A 25,684-nucleotide genomic window follows, 5' to 3' on the forward strand; every position below is an offset into this window, starting at 1 on the left:
CATTCCAACATTGTGCAAATTTCTTCCAAACTGAACAGTCTCGCTGGGCTTTTCCAAATACAACAGACTGAGCAAGGCCTGGCATCAGAGATTTTAACCCACCATCTTGCAGCCAGTCGGTGGCAGCCTGTGTGCACGTGTGTGCACAAGTGTGAAAGTCTAAGGAGAGCTCTGCACGTCCATGTGTGTGTAGAGGATGAGGTGTGCATGTGTATGTATGCATGTCTGTATTTTGGGAGCAACGGAATATTGGAACGTGCGGGTGGGCATATATAAATTTTTTTTGTGTGTGCTTGTACGAGTGTGTGCATACGTGTGTGTGTGCTGTGGAAGCTGCGATACGTAGCTTCGGAATGAGTGTGGGGAAGAGGGGGGTGGAGGGTAATTTGGGAGATGGTGTGTGTGTGTGTTGGGGCTCATGTATGTTTATGTGTATTTATTTGTGCTTTCGTATCTGTGAAACTGCATGTTTGTTGCATATCTGTTATCCATGCGTGTGTGTATGTCATGTTTTACATTTATTTCATTATCATTATTGTCTTTATTTCATTTTTTTTTTATTCATTCATTAGTAGTAGTAGTAGTAGTATTACCATAATCTTTTTTTTTTCTTTTCAAAATCTAAATATTCATTTACTTCTTTCTTTTTCTTTTTTTCTCTCAAGGCCTGCCTAAGTGTGTTGGGTTACTCTGCTGGTCAGGCATCTGCTTGGCAGATGTGGTGAAGTGTATATGGATTTGTCCAAACTCAGTGATGCCTCCTTGAGCCACTGATACTGATACTTGTTGATGCTCCTTTGTCTTTGTCTGCATTGTGATCATGTGTACTGTTGAACAAGTAAAGACACTTTAAACCAAATTAAAAACTCAAAACTTTTTTCATGATTCATGTTTATTCAGTGTTCAGGAAACCTGAGTGCTCCTGATACACACACACACTCCACAGTCAGCAGTACTCGTAGCTGATCAACAGTCAGAATAACCTGTAAATAATCAACATGACATGGTCAGCATTACCCGTAACTGATCAACATTACCCGTAGATCAAGTACAACGAACACCCAAATTCAAACACACACCTGCATATCTATGCACATATGCCCCCACAACCCCCACACCCTCCCCCCTGCCCTCACTCCCTCTCATGCCAACAGTCACAGGCACAACAGCTGAAAGGTTAGGACAATGATCTTTCAATCTAACAATCCTGTGTTTGAATCAGGTATCAGCACCTGCTGGTTTAAGGGTGGGAAAAAGAAAATTAATTTTGTGCTCTCCCAGGTCAAAATGTGCAGACCTGCTAGTGCTAATGCCTTCATCCTCTGTATGTATAGATCTTAAAAAGTTAAAAGAATTTTTAGAAGATCAAATACACATGTTAAAGATTCTGCAATCCATAACAGTGTTCCATGGGTGATAAAAACATGAACATCACCATCATGCATATTTCTGAAACGAGCGTTTGCTTAAACAACTGGGTAAAATCGGTCATATAAGCAAAAGCCAACTTGTACATTAAACTGAACATGGCAGGTGCAACCCATGGACGCAGAAAGCTAGAATCAAAATGACTTTCTATAAACTCAAAATGAAAAATCAAGTTCACATCCAAACAAATCAATCTGCATTCAAACACACACATACATTAATCACCAAGTATGCCAAATTACTTGAACAATGTTAACATCTTCATAAAGCAGACAGACAGACAGAATTACCAATACACATAACAGGCAACAGCATGTATTATGTCCTTTGCTCACCGGGTGAATATGTGATGAAATACTGGTATAAGTAATAATTGCAATTTGAAACCCCTACCACCTTGTATATGGCACCATTCTCTTCCACCCACTGTTTTCCTCACAGGGTCTGGACGTCACAACATAAACAAACAAGAGGCACAGTCTTCATGGCTCATGTGAGATTCCTGCAGCAGTGCTGATTTGTAAACATACAAGAATGAAACTGAAAATGCAGGTGGTGAGGTGTGTGTCATGGTGGTGGTGGTTGGGGATGAGGGTGGCCTATCAATACTAATATGTGCAGGTCAAGGCCAAATGATGCATATATTTTTGCTCACCATCTGAAACAAGTGTTTGTTGAACCGAAAGATTGTGCTGGAGAGGGAGCTATTCTATATTAAACAAATCACATTGATCAGCATTTCTGTTTTATGATCATATCATAGATGTCCCAAAGTTTCAAACTCTCCCCATTTCATCACGACTTTCCAACTTTGATAAATCATTAAATTGCAGAACACATTTTGGGACGTAATACACATAATAATCATATCAAGTCTAGTCAAGTTCCTTTGACAAAATTACTATCAGCGGATCTGCCATGTTCTCCCATTACAAACACTTCTAACCTGATGTCATCATCTTCTCCATGACTCAAGTCAGTCTGAAGTCAATGACAGTAATATCCAAGCCTGCTCAAACCTCTCCTCACTGACCTGTGTCTTCAGCACAAACAAACAAAGGGCCATCAATTGTCAAAACCTGTCAAAACACATGCTCTTAAAATGAAATTATGAATTTTCCCCTCCTGGATTTGTTGAAAGTTTTACCAAAGACATAAACACACACACACCCTGTAACACAGGACAATTACACAGACTGATACTGTGTTCAAAAACAACATGCCACAGGCCAACAAAAGCTCTTCACATCACGGCCATAAACTCGCTGTACAAGTCCATTGTAAACGCCCAGTCCTGTGCGACCTGCTTCAGAAGGCCGGAAACCTGGTAAAAGAGGGGGCTGCTCGTAGAGGTCGCAGAGCCAACTTTCAACAGCGGGAGGTGGTCGGCATGCTGGTCCACCATGTCTTTCAACACCTCAAATCCCCTGGCGTCACTGCCGCCTGACAGCCTGCACACAATGGGAGCAGTGGTCAAATGGTTAGAGCGCTGGATTCACACCTGTTTCCTGGGTTAGATCCCCAGTCTCGGCACACTTGGTGGGTAAAGGGTGGAGATTTTTTCAATCTCTCTGGTCAATATTTGTTCAGACCTGCTAGTGCCTGAACCTCCTCCGTACATATACACATGCAGAAGATCAAATATGCATGTTAAAGATCCATGTCAGTGTTTGGTGGGCTATGGAAACAAGAACATACCCAGAACATCCCTGAAACCGGAGTATAGCTGCCTACATGGTGGGGGTAAAAATGGTCATATATGATAAACCCCACTCATACATGTTTATGAGTGCAGGTTGGAGTTGCAGCCCATGAACGAAACATAAACAAGTCATAAATAACACAAAAGATTGGAAGCAATCGCTTCAGGAACCAAGATGAAACGTACAAAATTCGTAGTGCCAGCTTCTGCCCCTTGAATGAATCATCATAGACTTCACTTATGAGAAACATGATTTCAGTGGGAAAAATTGTTTTGGATGGTATCTATACATATATTTTTTCCCATTAGATTAATTATTTTACTTTAAATTCAAATCCTGGTAGAGCCTCTGTGTATTAATCACCGACAGAACCAATGTATTTTGCATCATAAGACAGAACCAGACTTAATACTTTTACATATCGAGGGCATTTGTTTACAAGATCTTTAATGAGAAAAAATGTATGTAATTTTTTAAATACAACACACCCCCCCCTAACCCCCCCCAAAAAAACCCTAACAAGAAACGACACCTCCATTCTATAGTTACAAAACCTGTATGCATCCAGGGTGTATCATTGTATCCCTGAATAAACCCTTTTACATGAAACAGGACACAGTGATCCCACCGAAAACGGAGTGAGGCTGCCTACATGGCGGGGGTAAAAATGGCGATACAAGTAAAAGCCCACTTGTGTATATGAGTGAACGTGGAAGTTGCAGCCCTTGAATGAAGAGGAAGACTGTGGTGATGTGTATGACTTGTCCCAGGGACAGCTGCATGATCGTGCATGGGTATGTTTGCATGAACTGTGCATGTGCATGTGCGTTTCTGACTAATGTGAGTGTTACATAAAGGGCTCCCACAGTTGTCAGCAAAACAAAATTCCAAACTTTGCCTTGCCCAGACAAGGTTAAAACTTTTCCACACCTGAAAAAAACACCCAAATGAGTCCTAAATTTATTTGCTACACTGCTGAAGAAAGGTATCAGTGGATATCCTGCTACTGACGTTCAGTTTTCACAAGGAAAACAAAACAAAACAAAACAAAAAAACAAAACAAAAACAAACCAACAACCCCCCCCCCCCCTCCCCCCCCCAGAAAAAAAAAAGAATGAAAGAAAAAACAAAAAAAGTCCAACATTTTTCCAGACCCTGAAAGTCAACCCCCCCCACCCCTCTCCCCCCAAGACTTTTCCTGACTGTGGAATCCTGCATGTTTGTGGGCATATACCAAGGTGACAGACTGGTGGGGTTCACTTACTTGAAGTGCAGTCCCTTCAGAGAGGATCCTGGGCACACAGTCGCGGCTATGAAGTCCCATATGCTGTCTCCTGCACAACACGCCCAATGTCAAAGTTAAAAGTCTATAATATATATATATTTTTCTTTCTTTTATCTTGGCCTGCTGCTGCATCTTACTTTACTTTCCAAACAAAATCAAAAGACAAAGAAAATGATGGCTCCGTTTTATTTCAATGTAGTGAGAATGCAGCCTTCATTGACGAACACACTTGTCAGCAGTAGTGAAGAGGTAAACAAAAGTCCCCATTAATTTACAACACCAAACACTCTGGCAAAAGCTAAATGCAGGGAAGTGGAGTGGTGAAACAAACTGTGGTGACTATGACAGCAGCTTCTGAAGGACCACAGAATTTGAGACAAATGTTTTCTTCGTTTTATCACTCTCACACACACACATGCATGCACACACAAATTCACCCACCCAGATATAGCTACACCCGTCCACCCACCAACAGTGGACACACACGCACATACACAAGCACTGAGAAATACAGACCCACCCATCCAAACACACTCCTCTCTCTCTTACACATCAATAAGATGTACTGACCAAAACCATTTGAAGAGAGATTAAGCGTCAACTGTCTTGTGGTTCCATGAAGCTTGACAGCATTCACAAATGCAGCACTTGTTACTATAAAAAGAAACAACATCATCATCAAAGAGAGCTGCAATATAAAGCAGCAAAGAAAATGGTATGCAAAGGTTGTATGAAATAAAGAAAAAAAACAACTGCATCAATGTTAGCATGTGCTGATATGTTACAGTGTAAACCACTGGGGCACTGTTATGGAGGGGTGTCAACTAATTCGCAGAATCATCACTGAGTGGAACCACACACACACACACACACACAAACATCAGCATTTGACATAAAGACCAATGTCAAGTTCTGAACAGATCAACCAAACTCCCTTTTTTCTGTAACATTCTTTCAATGGGTAGGAGTGACTGATTTTTTAAGGAATCAGACCCCTGCTGATGTCTGCACCAGTGGGTCACACTACAGCACCAGTAATCAAATGATTTTTCTAATACTGAAAAGTTTGCAGCCAGGATACATGGGCTGTTTGATTACAGGGGGATAAAAACTAAAGGACAAAGCAACTGCCAAAATGCCAGTAAGGAAATTTGTTCAACACAGAAGTCTTCCCACCCATTCTGATCTCACGCAGTGCACAAAATTCACACTGTCAAACAAACATTTATTCATGGAAAATTAAATTCTGATGATTGAAAAAATATCTCATTTCAGAGTGTGAGCATTTTTATTTATGCTTTGTTCATTTGTTGCTTTGAATAACACAATATGACTCTACACCAATTGTTATGCTGTCATGACACAAGACTGACCAGAAACAAGATGGAGAATGCATACCATGTGAATGTTGGAAATAAAACACCATTTATAGCAACAACAACAACAAAAAAGACCAAAAACGACAGTCATGACTCACTCTGTTCTCCAGACAGTCCACACCTAGCCAGTGACAGAAACCTCAGTGAGGGAGAGGTGCCCACAATGTGACACAGTTTCTCCCACTGCTCACTCGTCACATGGCACAGGCTGTTTTGTAGGTTGATGCACGTCAGTGAAGAGTGCACTGGAAAGGGAAAACAGTCAATTATGTGATTGCTGTCAGAACAGGAATCACTGAACACTACCGAAGCTGACTCTTAGCAGCAGCGCAGGGTCTCCTCTGGTGTGTGGCATGCAGGTGAACTAGCATCCTTTGTTCCCTGTAGACTGCCAGCACTGAGGCGGCAGCAGATTGACTGGGTTGTGGCTGTATATGGCAGACTCTTAACAAGCAGTGTGGGAGTTGTGGGGAAGCAACAACAACAACAAAAAATAGAGAAAAAAAAAGAGATGTCATTAATGCTTTTTTGAAGTACAAGTGTCAGATATGTCATAAAAAAAAGAAAGAAAAAAAAGAAGAAAAAACAAAAGTTATTAAACTGTGCAGAATTACTTAAGTCAATGTTAAGGGTGCTGGGACAATGCATCAGATGAGTCCTCCATGGATAAAAATTGAAATTTCTGAATATTGCTTGCTTTGCTTTCAGCAGACCTGCTAGTGCCTGAACTCCCTGATTCATGCACAAGATCAAATGCACACAAAGATTCCATAATGCGTATCAGTGTTTGATGGGTAATGGAAATAACATACCCTGCATGCACACCACCCAAAACATGTATGTTTGTCTACATATATGGGTAAAAAGTCAAGTGCGTAAAAGTCCACTTATACATTTGCAGGCATGAGATTGGGAAATTGTGATGGAGTCTAAAGGTGGGGGCCTGGGAGCCGCAGAAGGCCCCCAGTGGGGGTCCATGGGGCAATGCCCTGGTGGGGGTCTGGGGGTGAAGACCCCTGAAGCTGAAGGTTTTTCTCAATTTCAAACCATAAAATCTGCACTTGAGGGCCACCAATGCCTCTTAGGTATTCCAATCCATAGGAGACAAAAATCAGTCAAATTCTTCCTAAACTGAAGTGTTTTTGCTTTCAAACCTGTAAACATCAGCCTTGGGTACATGATTTTCAAATTTTGTCTCATGAGTGTGTGCGTGTGTTTTCACTGCAACTCTCTGTGTGTATGTGTGAGAAGAGAGAGAGACAGTGGTTTTATTCCCCCCCCCACCCCCCACCACCACCACTGGTGGGAGACTCAGTGAGAGGGGAGAGGAACCTCAGCAAAAAATGAAAGTGAAGTCCACAGGAGGGTGCATGGGGAGTTGGGGAGTGATTTTCCCCCCTCTGAAATCAACTGCATTTCCGCTGAAAATAGCAGATCTGCTGAGAGTTCCCCAGCCTGGACTGTGCGTGTGTGTGTTCAACTAAACTGAGTGTGAGGGAGAAAGAGAGAGAGAGAGAGAGAGACAGAAAGAGGGAGAGAGGGGCAGACAAAGAGACTGCAAGAGAGGGGGTAAGTGAGAGGAAAAAGTGCAAGTTTGTACGTGTGCATTGCTTTATTTACAAGTGTGTGTGTGTGTGTGTGTGCACGAGAAAGAGTGTGTGTGCGTGCGCGCGCACGTGCATGTGCGTATCATTAAGCTCTGTGTGATTGTGTGAGCGCTCATATGTGTGCACACGTGCAAGTGTGAAGGAGAGAGAAAGAAAATACAAAACAGAGTAAGTGTATACGATTGTGCATTCATGTGATTTTTTTTTCAAAGTAAGAGTGTGAATGTGTGTGTGTGTGTGTGTGTGTGTGCACGCATCCGCATTCAATTCAGCTCTGTGTCTGTGCATGCGTGTGTACCTTTGGTAATCTGGCTACAGATTTCAGATCTAAATACACTGACTTGCCATGAACTGTCTGTGCCCAGTGCTGCAGCGTCTGCTGTCAGAAAAAGCACTGATGTCAATTGCTACAGAGTTTTTGTTTCAATCGGAACAAATTTACTGTGCATAATGTGGCAAACATTTGCAGCTTTTGTTGAATGAACAGAGGCTCAAGCAGATGTACCCATGGCTCTAGGTGTTTGACAGGGCTGGAGATTGTGCGCACCAGCATTAATGTGCATCTGTGCGGGCGTGCACGTTTGTGTGTGTATGTGTGCGCATGCTCGCATGTCTGTGTGTGTGTGTATGTGTGATCGCCCACATGTGTGTGCATGTGCACGCGTGCATGTGTGTAATTTGCTTTCCACAGTGATATCAATGTGTGCCATGTAGGGATTGCCTTCTGTTATCGGCATTTTGACTTCAATCAACCATAAGGAAACCTTTTGACTTTGATTTTGGTGCTCTGACAAGTTACTGGATCACCTCTCAAGGGGTCAACAAACGACGCTTTCGAAAGAGCATGAGCTTTCCTTATTTTCCTTCAGAAAATGGGCGGTCCATTTTTTATGTAAATCTGATATCAGATTTCTGTGCCTAGACTGAAGAGTTGCACGCATACAATCTGAGACAAATCGCACTTGGCCAGCAGCGTTGATTTTGTGAACGGGGTCACATACCTGTATAAGTTATTTTTTGTTCTTCACTTCTGTTTTCATGGCCAAATCTTGGCAGGCCCAGTTCCACTTATTTTTCATTACTTTATCAACCTCTGCTACAAAAATCTAATTATCCTTTGTGAGCTTTCTCATTTTGTCCATGATTGAAGATGATCGACGAAATCAGGTATCTTTCCAAGTTGTGAAGCATGCGAGCGGAAGTTGTGTAATCGAGACTGAATTTGGATAAGCTGAATGATGACAAAGGAGCAACGGAACATTTATACTCAATTGGTTTGCTTATCCAAACACGGGACATTTTGGCAAATGCTGTGGGTCAGTCTTGTCAATCGGTCAGACAACAATAGTGCAGCGTTCGGTTGGAAACCCCCCCCCCCCCCCCCCCCCCAACTTTGATTTTCTCAACAGAATGGCCTCTGGAGTCAATTTTCGGACAGAAATCCGACTATAGTCGGAAAAATCTCATGCCTGATTTGAGTAAATGTGTGAGTTTGGACCATGAACATTTCAGACTGAGAAATACAACAAAAAGGTGATCATATCTAAACATGCACACATTCATCTATTCAGCAATTCAAGTGATTACACTAACGGCAAACACACAAGCACAATTAACAGATTTCATCAAGAATAAAATATGAGGTACTGTATTTGTGCACACATGCACACACACACACACACACAGAGACATAAACATGTGCAGTATCAGCATCAGTAGCTCAAGGAGGCGTCACTGCGTTCAGACAAATCCATATATGCTACACCACAACTGCCAAGCAAGCAGATGCCTGGCCAGCAGCGTAACCCAACACCCACACAAAAACACAGGCACACATACAAGTGCACATACACACACAAAACATGAGCAGACAAACACACCACACTCACAAACCCTCGTCCTAACTCACCTCGACTATCCAAAGCCTGCAACAGAAGGTCAACGCAGTCTTTTTTCAGCGAACAGTCCTGCAGTGAAATCCGACTCAGGACGTCACAGTTCCTGATGAGATATGCAACAGGGCTCAGTTCCCTCACTCCATTAAACACCACAACCTTCAGGTCCAGCTCTTGCACGCCCGGGAAGCCAGTCCTTGGACAGAACCACAAAACTAACACAAAACAAGTTACGACAAAAGCCAACGATTTGTGATCAGCTTAACATTAACAAAAACTCATGATTGAATAGGAGTAACCCCTCCTCTGATCTTCAGAAACAATGACAATTTGGTTGAAATAAAACTCAGAAACGATGGTTAACAACAACAAAACTAACAGAATAGGGCGGGATGGCTACATTCTATTTTTCTTTTTCAGTGGGACATAGAATTTTCCCTTCATGTAGGCCAGTTGGTTGAGTACTGAATGTGTAAACAAGAGCTTGGAAAAGCGACCATGCAAGCCTCTCAAAAAGAGTTTCATTGGGAAAAATTAACTGAACAGTCATGGTCTTGCCAGAGCATCTTCATTCTGCTCTAACTTCAAGGTTGGCATACCAACTGCAATCAAAGCTGATTCCCAACCCAGAAATATATGGTTTGTGTCAAGAAATTAGCAAACCTTGCCACACATACACACTACCCACCTGCAATCAGTGCAATCAGCTTTTTCTGGTTGGTCGGCACTGATGTCTCCATCGCTGTCTGGCAGAAGAATAGGAAAGGTTTTCAAACCACACGATTCTATCTTCAGGAGCTTCAGTGGCTGGATGCTGAAAAGTAGTGCAGAACAGCGTCAGTGTAACTCAATGTAAACAATCAAAATGTGAATCTATACAGCGCCTAGCAGAATGGGGTTTACAAAAACAGGTAAATAGATACACAAACACACACACTCATATATATCTGAAAAAAACATACATAGACAAGAAGTACAGAATGAGAACAATGGGGGTGTTGTATATTAGTAGAAAGAAATGGCAGTATGAGGCTTCTTTTCCCTGTGACAGAATGACAAACAGCACGAGGGAGAGAGAATGAATTAGTATAAGTAACTACATGGGTATTTGCTTACTGACTTAGGCCTTTCACCCCTCCTGGGGTACAGGCTGTCAACAAGAGACCTCCACAGTCCCCTATCCTGTGCCTTTGCCTCTCTCTCTATATATATATCTATGGCTCCTGGTAAGGTCCATCTTCTTAGTGTCTACCTGGAGGTCCTTTCACAAGGTGTTTCTTGGTCAGTCTCTCATTCCCTTCCTTGGGGGTTCCATGTCAAGGCCTGTCTGGTGATGCCTGATAGATGATGCTAGTTCCCCTACCATTCATCCCACCTTCCAATTCCATCCCCAACCTCTCACCTTCGTCCAAATTTTGCTTTTCAGCTGGCAGTTGTGTGTTATGCATCCGCAGTTGGCAAGCCAGAAATAGTGAGAGAAAGAGCACTGGCAGGACTTACTAACATAACCTGATTCGAACTGAATAAGATTTGTTCATTATCTTGATGTACAGTGATCAGACTGCACTTCAGCACATGATCTAACATTATGTACAATAATATTTTATCAATCTTTCAACCAATTCAACCCTGGGAAGTTCACAACCTCGGCAGGTACCCACACTGTGTTTCCTCCAAACTACGTGTAGATATATCCAGGAACACTGTAAAGTTAGTTCCCATTCCTTGCAGTTTATACGTATGTATCAATGTGAACGCTGTTCTAAATGAAACAAATTTTGGTGCCACAGCTATGCTAAGACGCAGTATTCGATGAGTTACAATATTTTTCTTGCCAAGGTTCTTAGTAGCTGCCCATCCCAAGTGTACACAACAGGTATGATCAATAGGAGGGTTTGCAGGCTCACTTTCGTGGTGGAACTTTCATAGCTTGCGAAGTGAAAAGTAGGTCATATGACGTCATGAGCAGCCCACCATTGTAACTAGCTTTCCTGAGTTTGCACCGCCTTTGATCAGACAACTTTTCAGCAGAGTCTATAAATGGATCAGTTGGAATATGTAGTGGCAGAGATGTGACAAGAACTATCTATGCTCAAAGTAAACAAAGAAGACTAAAGCGATAATGAGTGTAATTAAAAAACCAAATAATTCTTGTAAACTTGCAAAAATAGTTGCTGAAATTGTTCAAAATCATTTCATGAAACAGCAATCTCTACAACAAAATCAGAAAATGCATGTGCATGTGGTTCTCACTGAAAGTGACTGGGAATCCCCACAAAACTCAGACAAAAGTGGGTCTGCTGCAAACCCTCCCTAATATCTGATTCCTTCTCTTTTTTCAAAATTTCATTTCCATTTCATTTTCTCAAGGAGGCGTCACTGCATTCAGATAAATCCGTATATGTTACACCACATCTGCTGCGCAGATGCCCGACCAGCAACATAACCAAATTCACTTAGGCCTGGAGTGCATGGATTTGTGTTCCTGTCAGAGAGGACTCCTACAGAATTTTGCCAGAGGACAACCCTTTTGTTGCCGTGTGTTCTTTTTCAGTGCACCAAGTGTGTGCTGCACGCAGGACCTCACTTTATCATCTCAACCTAATGACTGGATGCTCAGTTTGATATTGTCAGTGAAACTTGGAAGAAAGGGTGAAAGTGGGAATTGAACCCAGACCCTCACAGACACTGTACTGGCAGGTGAGCATCTTGACCATTCTGCCACCTTCCACCACACTTTTCTTTTAGATTCCTATTCTTTTCTTGAAATCCATTTCCACCACACAATTTGGAGGTCACAACACAATCACACTGATACAGCCTGTATGGCTGCCTACATAGGGGTTAAAAACGATCATATACAAGTAAAAGCCCATTAAACAAATGAGTCAATGTTGCAATTCACAAACACACAAGAAGAAATTTTTTTCATTTTTTTCTTCTTTTTGTTACCCTCTTCCATCATGGCTGGTACCATCCAATCCAACGAGGAATTTCAGCACTCTGCAGAGAAAGGTGCTTGTGCTTTCCAAACAAGCCATGGTGTCAGAACAGTTGAGAGCCACAGAGTGCAGAGTTCCCGCCTTGATCCGCTCCAGCAGTGCGTAAAACAACAAGTTGTAGTCTGCACACACAGGAGAGCAAAGGGGAAATCATCCTTCTCTGCCACACAGCTCTGTGAGACTGCACATAAAATCAATCAGATTAACTGAGCTAAACTTAAAAGTGAGAAATTACATCATGCTGCTCATAGCCAAGTTGTATTGTATTGTTTTGAACTACTCTTTTTTACACAACACATTTCTCTGTGTGAAATTTCTGCTCTCTCCCCAGGAAAAGCACGTTGCTACTCTGAGAGTGCCACTTTTTAACTTTTTATACATTTTTTTCTCCCTGCAATTTCATTTGTTTTTCAATCAAAGTAGATTTTTCTAGAGAATTTTGCCAGGAACGACCCGTTTGATACCATGGGTTCTTTTAAATGCGCTAAGTGCATGCTGCACACAGGACCTCAGGTTATTGTCTCATCTGAATGACTAGCGTCCAGACCACCACTCAAGGCCTAGTGGAAGGGGAGAAAATACTGGTGACTATGGGATTCAAACCAGTGCGCTCAGATTCTCTCGCTTCCTGAGCAGACGTGTTACCACTTTGCCAATACCGCAGTTGGTCACAAAGGGGCCATTCCAAAGCTGAACACCCATCAGTTCTTAAGACCAGTCACACAGAAATCAAAGAACAAGCACATACACACACTCATGCATGTACACACATATAACAGAGATGCCAACCACTGTCAAGTGTTTGTAGGAACAATCAGAAAATTTAGTAGGAACATTTTGAATTTGGTTGAAACACTCTCAAGCCACATCAGCAAACGTACATTAATTTTTATCTACAAGGCATACAAACACTTGGGCCTACCTGCAACACTGTGCAACTGCTATGATTAAGCTGACTGGTCTACTCAATACTGTTTCAATGTAAACAAGCACATGATTAGCTGAGCATCATCACGTGAGACCAAGGTGAGCAGTGACTACCCTGGCCTCGTGATCAACAGGTCCAGAGCATCTGGGTAATGTTACGACAGGAAAGCATATGTGACCATGCTATGTAGTCGAAAATGAACCTGTTGGAACAAATTTGACATTGGCACAACATCAGAACAAACAGCGATAGAGCATAACAAAATACGGCAAAATCGTAACAGTTAGCATTTCTGCATATAAGCATATACTCACACATTTACACAGCACCCACCACAACAAGCACAGAGAGAGAGAGAGAGAGGGAGAGAGAGAGAGAGAGAGCCAACAACACAGCACCTACCAAAACTGATCAACGGCACATTGCCGTACACACTGAAGTCCAGGTCCACAGAGGACAGGGACGACCAGCCACTAAGAACGCTGCGCAGACCCTGATGCACACGGACCCATGTCTCCCCCTCAAAGTTCGCATCCACCTTCCAGGACGCCGACAGGTGTTCCACCCCCCTGCTCTCGTGTCCCTCCATTTTGTGCAGGTCACTCAGATTCTCCATCCACCTGCACAGTTCATAACACTGATGTACACCTGAAAAACAGATTATGGATGCCTACATGGCAGTGTAAAAACAGTCATGCATGTAAAATCCCACTAATACATATGAGTGAACATGGGAGTTGCAGCCCATGAAGAACACTAATGTCTTACTTCATTAATTCATTCATTGACACTCATATCATATGATAAAGTGTCGGCAACTGAACGCCACCCTACCCAACACATGACCTTACCACACCATCACACCAATATCTGAGGTCAATTATGTGCTAAATCTCCCTGTGCATATGCACATAGATCACATGTGCACGTTAAAGATCCCATAATCCATGTCAGTGTGTATGAGTGCGAGTGTGTGAATGCATGAGCGTGGATATGTGTGTGTATGTGAGCGAATGTGTGCGCATGCGTGTGCATGCAGGGTTCGTCACTAACGGGAGCGCAGAGCGGAACGCTCTGAAAAAACAAATTGCGCTCTGGAAAATTCCTTGACTCAGAGCACTTGCGCTCTTGATTTTGAAAAGACATAAGCATACACTACTGTATCTAAATTGTTATTCCATTGTACATCACAAACAAGAGTCAAAAGCGCGATCGTTTTGCATTTACCGAAGTTTGAAAGCCGTCTGTTTACGTTTTGTTAGTTCAACTGGAAGTAGGCCTAGTGAATCAGGGGAGGCTATGCAAAAGAGCGCTCTTCAGACTTGAAGAGTAGAAAAGTGGAGCACACGATCGATTTCGCGGCCGTGCAAAATCAAAATGAATTTATGTTTGAGACTTGTTGCTCTATGTTTTTAGTGTGCACTCTTAGTTTTCAGTTTGCGCTCATCAAAATTCTGAAACTAGAGCGCAGGTGCTCATGTGAAAAAATGTTAATGACGAACCCTGGCATGTATATGCAAACGCAAGTCTCATCAATTATAAACTAAGCACATGTGCGTCCGTGCGTGTGTGTGCATGTGAGAGAGTGTGAGTTTGTGCACACGTTTGCATACTTTTAAATATGTGAGTCTCATCAACCCAATCACCAACCAAGCATCGCACATGAAAAAAATTCCACCATCAAACACACATTAAAAACACAAAAACAACAGACATACAAGAGGGCGTTGTAGTCTTCCTCCTCATGGTCGGAAAACACACCAAGGGCTTCGTCCAGCAAGTCGTAGCAGTGGTCACTGGTGGTGGACGCCACTTCTGCGCCATGTGATTCCTCTGCACCCAGCCCTCCTTCTTCCAACTCCTCTTCCTCCTCCTGTGTCCAGTCTTCCTCCTGACAACCTGAGACAACAGCGTCTGTCCAAAGACTTTCCTCTTTTGCTGTCCACTCTGTAGAGTCTTGGAAAGCAGAGGAGGATGCACCTGTTCTAGAATCGTCTGTTTCTCCTGTTGGTGCTGAACGGCTGGTGTGAGCGTGGTGTGAAGTTGAGGCAGAGTGCTCTGTCTCGGCCACACCTGTCAGCCCAGTGTAGCCCAGGTCCCTCAGCATGTTCACCAGGCGCAAGGTCAGTCCAAGCTTATTATCATGGTTGCTGGCTGACTGACCATATCCAAGGTCAAGGCCTCCCACAGCGGCTCGAGTCGCTCTGCTGCCTGCCAGACACAAACCCTCTGCTCTGTTAACAGGTGGAACACTTTCCTCACTGACTTCTGTGTTACTTCTTTCTGTGTCATTGTCACAACTGTCATCACTTCCTACTGTGCCATCATCACCATCATCACTTCCTACTGTGTCATCACCACCGTCATCACTTCCTACTGTGTTATCACCACCATCATCACTTCCTACGGTGTCATCACCACCATCATCACTTCCTACTGTGTCGATAATAATAATAATAATGGTATTTATATAGCTCTGAATCTTGTGCAGAGACAAATAAAAGCGCTTTCGCACCAGTCATTCACACGCATGCATAACTAAAACTGTAGAAACTATAGACAAGGAAGGGCAGGCAAGGGAGGCTATTTTCGGAAGAGGTGGGTTTTAAGGCCAGACTGGAAAGAGCTGAGTGTGGAGACTTGACGAAACAAAAGAAGAAGTTCATTCCAATCACAAGGTCCAGAGACAGAGAAAGAATGGTGGCCAACAGTAGAGTGTTTGAATCTGGGTATGCGTAAACAGAGTGGATCCGAAGCCGATCGTAGTGAGCGAGATGGAGTGTAGAGGTGAAGGCAGCCGCAGAGATAGGAAGGGGCAGTTTTGTGAATGCATCCATAACATAGAGTGCTGATCTTGTACTTTATTCAGTATGAGACAGGGAGCCAGTGGAGATGTTGCAAAAGAGGAGTGATGTGCTCAGATCTTTTCTTTCTGAGGACGAGTTGGGCAGCAGAGTTTTGTATGCGCTGAAGGGACTGAATTGATGAAGAAGGCAGACCAGACAATAGAGAGTTACAGTAGTCAAGGCGAGAGAGAATGAGAGAAACGACAAGTCTAGATGTTGCATCAGTGGACAGATATTTCCGGACGGCACTGATGCGCCGCAGTTGACAGTAGCAGGACTGACATGTCTGACTGATAAATTTTTGCATGAACAGTGTATTGTCAAGGACAACACCGAGGTTCCTGACTGACGTGGAAAGTGGGATGGATGTACTGCCAAGTTTGATTGTGTCAATTGTGATGGAAGACAGTTTTTGTTTAGTTCCTATGATCATTGCTTCAGTTTTGTCCGCGTTCAGTTGTAACTTATTTCGAGTCATCCAGTTTTGAATGTCCAGGAAGCAGTTGGATGTTTCTTGCAAGAGCGACAACAATTTTTCAGGGGTATCACTCTTCTGGAGTTGAGTGTCATCAACGTAAGAATGATGACTGGTATTATGGTGGTTGATAATTTCAGCGAGAGGAGCAGTGTACAGTGTGAAGAGCACTGGGCCTAAAACAGATCCCTGTGGGACTCCATGTTCGATTTTAACGGGTTCAGATTGGAAATGATTAACAATGACAGACTAGAATCGATCAGTGAGATAAGACTGGAACCAGTTTAGTACAGTGCCGTTGATACCAAATGTAAAATGAAGACGGGAAAGAAGGATTGAATGGTCTATCGTGTCAAAGGCAACATTGACAAGTCGAGAAGAGTGAGAAGGGAAATTTTTCCTGAGTCGGACGCTATCCTACTGTCATCATCACCATCATCACTTCCTACGGTGTCATCACCACTGTCATCACTTCCTACTGTGTCATCACCACCATCATCACTTCCTTCCCACTGTGTCATCACCACCATCATCACTTCCTTCCCCACCATCATCACTTCCTACTGTGTCATCACTGTCATCACTTCTTACTGTGTCATCACCACCATCATCACTTCCTTTTCTATCACCACCACTTCCTTCTCTATCATCATCACCATCATCACTCTGTACTGTGTCATCACCACTGTCATCACTTCCTACTGTGTCATCACCACCATCATCACTTCCTTCTGCATCATCATCATCATCACCATTATCACTTCTTTCTGTATCATCATTAACACCATTATCACTTCCTTCTCTTCCATCATCATCATCATGGTGTTCTGTATCATCATCATTATCATCATCATGGTGTCCTGTATCATCATTATCATCATCATGGTGTCATGTATCATCATCATCATCATCATGGTGTCCTGCATCATCATCATCATCATCATGGTGTCCTGTATCATCATCGTCATCTTGGTGTTCTGTATCATCATCATCATCATGGTGTCCTGCATCATTATCATCATCATCAAGGTGTCCCTGTGTTTCATCATCATCATGGTGTCCTGTATCATCATCGTCATCTTGGTGTTCTGTATCATCATCATCATCATCATCATGGTGTCCTGCATCATCATTATCATCATCATGGTGTCTGTGTTTCATCATCATCATGGTGTCCTGTATCATCATTATCATCATCATGATATCCTGCATCATCATCATCAACATGGTGTCCTGCATCATCATCGTCATCATCATCATCATCATGGTGTCCTGCATCATCATCGTCATCATGGTGTCCTGTATCATCATCATGGTGTCCTGCATCATCATCGTCATCATGGTGTCCTGTATCATCATCATCATCATCATGGTGTCCTGCATCATCATCGTCATCATGGTGTCCTGTATCATCATCATGGTGTCCTGTATCATCATCATCATCATCATCATGGTGTCCTGTATCATCACCATCATCATGGTGTCCTGTATCATCATCATGGTGTCCTGCATCATCATTATCATCATCATGGTGTCCTGCATCATCATTATCATCGTCATGGTGTCCTGCATCATCATTATCATCATGGTGTCCTGTATCATCACCATCATCATGGTGTCCTTATCATCATTATCATCATCATGGTGTTCTGCATCACATTATCATCATGGTGTCCCTCTGCATCATCATCATCACTCCCTCCTAAATCATCATCATCATCACTCCCCCCTGTATCACCATCATCATCATCACTCCCCCTGTATCACCATCATCATCATCACTCCCCCTGTATCACCATCATCATCATCACTCCCCCCTGTATCACCATCATCATCATCACTCCCCCTGTCATCACCATCATCATCATCATCTCCCCCCTGTCATCATCCACTCATCATCATCACTCCCCCCTGTATCACCATCATCATCATCACTCCCTCCTGTATCAACATCATCATCATCACTCCCTCCTGTATCAACATCATCATCATCACTCCCCCCTGTATCACCATCATCATCATCACTCCCCCTGTATCACCATCATCATCATCACTCCCCCTGTATCACCATCATCATCATCACTCCCTCCTGTATCACCATCATTATCGTCATGGTGTCCTTGTGCATCATCATCATCACTCCCCCCTGTATCAACATCATCATCACTCCCCCTGTATCAACATCATCATCACTCCCCCTGTATCAACATCATCATCATCACTCCCCCTGTATCACCATCATTATCGTCATGGTGTCCTTGTGCATCATCATCATCACTCCCCCCTGTATCAACATCACTCCCCTCTGTATCATCACTGTGTCCTGCAGACTCCTCACCTGTAAAACGACTCTCAGTGTTTGTTGCACCGAGACAGACACCAGTCCGCAGAGGTGGACATTGTACTCTGCGTTCCATGTCCAACAGAACAGGGAAGTACCGAGTGCAGCGGCTGCAGTGGAACAGGCCGCTGATGATGAAGAAGAGCACCAGCCATTCCACGGTAAAGACGCCCATGTTAAGCAGGTGCAGAATCCTGAGGCGGCCGTTCTGCATCAGCTCCTTCAGAACCTGAAGAACACGTCCAAACAGTCAGTTTCAGTGTCATGTCTCTGCTTCCAGGTCATTTCTGCAAACTGCACTTCATCATGTTTCTGACCTTTTAACCAAGCATGACCCTTCAAGGTCTGTCCGCTCTTCTGCTGGTGACAGAATCTCCTGCGTTCCCACATCAAACAGAGGAACACGGCAGGAGAGTTTTTAGTTCTTCACTTGTATAAACCTGGAATTCAATGAGCCTTTTTCAGTCTTTCACAGTCCTTCACTCACATCTCTTTGTAACAATCTGAAAATATTCCTTTTCAAGCTATTTCTGCATAATTAAGGCACTTCATTCCCTGTCTGTACTGTATTCTACTGATCCACTTGTTTCTTCCATGCATGTGCATGTCCGTGTGTGTTCTTGTGTGCTTTGACTCTGACTGACATGTTTCTGTAAAACGCTTTGAGAGATCTGAAAGAGCTATATAAATGTACTATCATTATTAGTTTTGACCTTGTGTGTGTGTGTGTGTGTGTGTGTGTGTGTTTTGTTTGTTTGTTTGTTTGTTTCAAGCTATTTGCCTTTGACATGGGCCTTTGCAAAAATCATGTTCAGCTGAAATGTTACATTTCATGAAAAACGTCAGAGACCTGCCACGTTGTCAAGTTAGACAGGAGCAATCATGAGACATTTCTAACTGCATTAAAATAATAGAATGCTGACTCTAAATTTCGCTCATTGTTCTGGGAGTGGATATTTGTGTGGATGACCATTTTTTTTTTACAAGTCATATAGGCAGCCATACTGTTTTCTGGGTGTGTATGCTGGTGTGTAGCCATAACTCTCAAACATTGGCAAGGATTATGGGATCTGTTTATAGGAGTCTATAGACAAACTGTTGCAAATATTTCAACCAAAGAGACAAATTTAATATAGGGAAGTGAAGCGTTGGGAGGCTAGGGGAGAGACAGGAAGCAGATAGGTTTATTGACCATCATAACACTGATGCTATGTTTGAGTAAAATGCCTTTAGATGAGTAAGTGCTCACTCTCATGTGAAACCCTAAAACCTTCAGAGTTCCAGAACACATAGGAAATTTAATTCAGGGTACCCAGGACTCTGATGGGAAGCCCTACTGTTTTTTATCATGGAAATGTACCCACCAAAAACAGAGTACGGCTGACGAAATGGCAAGATAACGCCCACACTCATCAAACCCATACCCCACCCCTGTAGGTGGGAGTGAACAAAGAAGTTGGAACCCACAAATGCAGAAGAAGAAAAAAATCATGCTAATATAACAATAATGGACAGTGATATAGTATGTAATCCAGAAAACTGCTGTGAATGCTTTATAAAACTTAATACTCAAAGCAACACATTCTTCTTCTTCTTCTCCACCCTCAACCATAAAGGATCACTGAGATGTGCAAAGAAGAACTGTTCAACAGATTCCCCGGGGTCTCTCAGTTGTGACACACAACATAATATTTCACTTCTTCTTCTTCTTCATTCATAGGCTGCAACTCCCATGTTCACTCGTATGTACATGAGTGGGCTTTTACGTGTATTGCTGTTTTTACCCTGCCATGACAGCAGCCATACTCTGTTTTCAGGAGTGTGCATGCTGGGTATGTTCTTGTTTCCGTAACTCACCAAATGCTGACATGGATAACATGATCTTTAATGTACGTAATTGACCTTTAGCTTACATATACACATGAAATGGGTTGAGGCACTAGCAGGTCTGCACATAATGTTGACCTGGGAGATAGGAAAAAACTCCACCCTTTATCCACCAGGCGGATTACTGAAATTCAAACGAAAATCCAACACTTTAACCACTCAGCTAATGCACCCATCTTATATTTCATAAAAAACAACAACAACTGACAATCATTGAATCATCACTGCCGCTTCGACTGATGGAGAATTTGCACTTGAAGCGAGTGCACAAAAAAGTGCACAAATTTTCTTCCTAAAATTATGTTTAAGTAACACACTTACCGTGACCCATGAGTGCAGACTCTGGCAGGGGTCTGATTCCTGTCCTGTGCAAACTACTACCCGCCTATGTGGAGAAAACGAAAGTAGCTATGGCCAATAACCTCCCGAAGTAGGTCACCTCCCCTTCGCATCCCTGACTAGCGCCCTCTTTCTCCAGCAGCCGTCTTGACTGCTGCTCCTGTGCTCTGCATACAGTTAAGTTTTCTGTCTATCGATTCTTTGGCACTCTCATTTTGTGTCCGATGATGAATCACAACAGGTCACAAAACTACTTGGCCCAACTGGGTGATCGAGCTCAAAGGCACGATCACAATCGATCGGCGGACACAGTGAATACTTACATAAAAATCATGTTGACACTTACTTTCTCCTTGTAGAAATGTTTATTGTATACCTTCCTTAAGATCTGGTGGCAATGATTTTGTTGTTACATGTGGTGGTCTTGTTTTCTTTCATAGCGAAGGTTTTCTCTCCACCTTCATCATCTCACACACTCACTTGTAACTGGTATTGCGCTGTCTTACATTTTATAAAAAAATATCATAAAACAAGTGGAGGCGGAAGGATGAAGGCCAGGAGAAACTAACCTGTAACCAGGTCCCAGAGCCGAAGAATTGAACCCGATACCTAAAGTCCACCTTCAGCACCACCAGACTGGTGGTCAGCGGTGCGATGAACTGAGGGTGGTGAATGGGCATCTTGTCCACTGTGGCCAGATCGAGGCTCACTTTCTTCAGCTGCCTCAACATCTTCACAGCCTCTTCTTCTGTTGACTGGGAACTATCAGCGGTGTAATCTGAAAACACTGGTACCCATCTGTATCATTGAATTCTGGAAATATTACTTCTTATCAATTCGAAGACTGTCATATTTGGATGTGTGTGAAAGTACCTTGTATCATGAGAACAAAACCTTCATGGCAAGTGGAAAAAAAAAAGGAAGAAAAAATCCTGATAGGCCTGACAGTCTTTACCATAAATGCCTACCCCAAAAACCTTACCACTAGGAGCAGATGATATAAAAATCAGGAACAATGTTAGATTTTTTTTTAAAATAGGATTTACAGGAACACACATTTTTCTTTTTTGTTTCAAAGTGCTGAGGACAGCCATTGATTCATCACTGCCGCTAGGACTGATGGAGAATTCGCACTTGAAGAGAGTGCACAAACTAAGTTTTTCCTTTGCTGTCCTTGTAGAAATGTTTATTGTATACCTTCCTTAGATCTGGTGGCAATGATTTTGTTGTAAGGGATGGTGGTTTTGTTTTCTTTCATAGCGAGGGTTTTCTCTCCACCTTCATCATCACTCTCAGTCTCACACACTCACTTGTAACATCAGCCATCTTTTCAGTTTGGTATGCTTTCTCTTAACTTCAACTCTTCCGTAGCCAGTTGACCCCTAGTCTGCCTAGATGACGAGATAACTTGACAGCACAACTGTGGATGCTTTGCTGCCACAATGATGAGATAACCTGCCAGCGAAATATTCTGACTTTTCCCCAGTTTTCATTGAGTTCGTTGACAAAAAACCTGCTAGCTTTAGCTTGGGAAATCCTTCTTGATTTTATTGATAGCTAGAAAACCCCATCTACGTCATGAGGTATCCTTTATTTGAATGATTTGGTTGGGTAACTGGTAGTGTTTTGCCTGGCTTGTCACTTGCTCAACAAAATGTTGGACACCCTGCCAAAGCTATGCACTAAAACAACCAAAATTATTTTCTCCACCTGATGTTCAGAAAGAATTGAAGCATCAACTCGAAGAAGAAGATGGTGATAAACTTTTATCGGGTGATTCTACAGAAAATAAAGGAAGCAATGAAGAGACTGGCCAAGATATGACAGACAGTGAGTGAAGCTGGCTGTAGAGAGCAGACAACAGTGACGCAACTGAAAGATTATCAGTACACAGCGCGAGCGACATTCTTGGCACTGAGCCAACACAGGGTAAAAGGACTGAGGAGACAGGGATAAGTGTACTGGGTCAGAGAGGGGGAAGAGGAGGGGCTTGGAGGCCAAGGGGGCATGGCCTTACTGTGTTTGAGGGGATCAATGTTGTGCCAACAAACATCCAGCATGCTATTGTCAACTTTACTGGTGACAGTGGACTGAAAAAAGACCCAAGGAACATGGACTGCATTAATTTTCTCTCTCTCTTTCCCCCCCCCCCTCCTTTTTTGATAATCTAAATCAGAAAATTTGTTGAGCAAACCAGTTTGTATGCACAGCAGATACTCCAACAGGAACAGGCAAATGCAGGCAGGCAGAAATAAATACTCCATGCTATCTGCATAAAAGATACAAAATGTTTTCGAATTGGAACAGTTCTTGGGTTTGACTTTACGGTTTACCAATTTGCCTGAAAGAACCAATCACTTCTATGTTGTTCCCAAGTTGTCACAATAAATTGTGTAGTCTATTTTCCTTTTTTTTATTTTAAATTGTGGTTGTTCTAGTATAATATGTGTCTACAGGTATTATCCATTTGTCCAGAAAATATTACCTGACTGTGCAAATTACTTGACTAATGTTTATAATGAACAAGTTGAAAATGTGACAAAAAACAAAATACTCATTTCAAAACAATTGCATGTCAGTGAAAACATGCAAAATTGGAAAGCATCATGTGTTTTGCATTCTTTATTCATATACCTTTCAGAAAATGTATACGTTAATGGGTCTCTCTCCAATAACAAAGTGCATACTTTTTTTTAAAAACAATATATACCCGTTTTTTGTGAAAAAATCCTGGCAGATTTCATTTCAATTTTATTTCCCTGGCAACAAAAGGGTTAAGGACTTTCACACATGCACACACTGTTTGAATTACGATTCCCATCTGCCGTAAGGTTAATCTACCCATTGTGTTGGTCACCCAACCCACCCCCTACCTGTTGATCCGTGACTGTAACTTTCACTGATTTTTACATGTTTCCATAACAAATATTGCTTTTAGTGTTATGCTTAACTGATACTTGCATGTCGTGATATGTACATTTACACACACACACAAAAATAAATAAAATAAAATAAAAAGTCTATTATGGAAGTCCTGTATGCTGAACCTACTTTTGAACTGAGATTCCTGTGTGAGCTTTATGCCCATAGTCAAGATCATGGAGTGGAGCCAGGAAAACCACCGGTCCCTGTAGGTCAGGGGAAACCTGACCTTGCTGTGACAGTCACAGGTAGGGGGAGACCTGCTCCATGGACGCATCTCATCCGGCTCGTACACCCCCAGTGATTCATACTCCTGCCTCCAGGCTTTCTCCGTCACTGTTTTACCTGAGGTGGACAGATTCTTTTGAAAAGGAAAAGTCTCAAGGAGAAGAACTAACTAACGAAGAAGGCAAGACAACAAGTTCATTCCACATGCCCCCTGAGGGCACTGAAATAATGTACACTTGCATCTTTTACACACAAACAAAAACTGAGGAAAGAAACAAACAAACAAAACAAAGCTCCAAGTGTGAGAAAGTGAGACAAAGACTTTTCAGGTTCTCAAGGTGGTGTTACTGCATTCTGAAAAATCCATATTGATATATATGCTACACCACATCAAGGCAGATACCTGACCAGCTGTATAACCCCAAACGCTAGTCACGACTTGAGTGCATACACACACACACACACACATATGTATGTGTACCTATAAGAGTGGATTTCTCCACAGAATTTTGTCAGAGGACAAACACTCATGATTCCAAGGGTTCCTTTCACCGGTAGCGAGTTTAGATTGCAACACTCAACAAGAAATTACACCTACCAATTTCAAATTACTGTAACTTTTTTTGTTTTTGAACCAAATGACCGCCTGTTTTTTTTGTTGTTTTTTTTGTTTTTTTTGTTTTTTTAAGAGGAATGATGGAATTTTTGTGTTTTGGAGCAAAAAATGATGTTGGTACAAGTGAAAGATTTTGATTTTTGTGTTATTATGGTTTGTTTTTTTTCAATACAAATTTTGCACTTCGACACGTTACAGACATAAACAAAGACAGGTACAACAAAAACATCACTCCAATGCAGTTGAAAACAAAGCAGACTCACCAACTGAAGTCTTCAGTACAACTATATTTCCCATGTAATGGTGTAACTGTAATCCAGAATATAATCCATGGGAAACACACAAAATGAACTTGCGTATTTGTAGAAAAATCATTTCTGTCACTTCACAATTCATTTGAAGGTTTCACAGTGTCCTCACTTGAAATACCTTACTGTGGTGGAACTATATAAACACGTTACAACTATCTGATGAAACTGAAATACTACTAAAGTCAGAAAATAAATGAATGGAGGTAAAATATATATACAAATATGTACACAGGTCTGAACTGTTTACTGTTTGAGACAGTGAACTTTGGTTGCTGCTGCTTTCCTGTTGCCCTCCACAGTATGATGCAGTTCAAAGCACAGAGTGGGACACACTGCCTTCTTGCACATTATGGTTTCAAACGGCAGGTTGAGCAGCTAGTATGTCTGCCAGCAGTCCTCGATTTCAGCCTTACAACACAGCTTCATCGCAATCTGAAGTGCTGAGTATGCCTTCATTTCAGGGACAGTGACATCTTTGGCAGCATTCAGCCT

General features: G+C 42.4%; 1 protein-coding gene across 2 annotated transcripts in view; it reads right to left on the minus strand.

The window, feature by feature from the left end:
- Window positions 1-1,570: 1,570 nt before the first annotated feature.
- Window positions 1,571-25,684, minus strand: part of LOC143279872 (uncharacterized) — a 35,152-nt gene continuing 11,038 nt past the window's right edge. The window contains exons 4-15 of one of the 2 annotated variants that reach the window (XM_076584157.1): window positions 24,167-24,382; window positions 21,685-21,893; window positions 18,887-19,118; window positions 14,946-15,438; window positions 13,630-13,847; window positions 12,250-12,421; window positions 9,986-10,111; window positions 9,312-9,493; window positions 5,894-6,040; window positions 4,987-5,070; window positions 4,396-4,465; window positions 1,571-2,879 (exon numbers count right to left, since the gene is read on the minus strand). In XM_076584157.1, the coding sequence (XP_076440272.1) occupies window positions 2,672-2,879; window positions 4,396-4,465; window positions 4,987-5,070; window positions 5,894-6,040; window positions 9,312-9,493; window positions 9,986-10,111; window positions 12,250-12,421; window positions 13,630-13,847; window positions 14,946-15,438; window positions 18,887-19,118; window positions 21,685-21,893; window positions 24,167-24,382 (2,357 nt within the window). In that variant the 3' untranslated portion in view covers window positions 1,571-2,671. Of the gene's footprint in view, window positions 2,880-4,395; window positions 4,466-4,986; window positions 5,071-5,893; window positions 6,041-9,311; window positions 9,494-9,985; window positions 10,112-12,249; window positions 12,422-13,629; window positions 13,848-14,945; window positions 15,439-18,886; window positions 19,119-21,684; window positions 21,903-24,166; window positions 24,383-25,684 lie in introns of both variants that reach the window. The other variant, XM_076584156.1, reaches the window with a different exon arrangement.

Source organism: Babylonia areolata, chromosome 3 (genome assembly GCF_041734735.1).
Source record: "Babylonia areolata isolate BAREFJ2019XMU chromosome 3, ASM4173473v1, whole genome shotgun sequence".
Classification (NCBI taxonomy): Eukaryota; Metazoa; Mollusca; class Gastropoda; order Neogastropoda; family Buccinidae; genus Babylonia; species Babylonia areolata.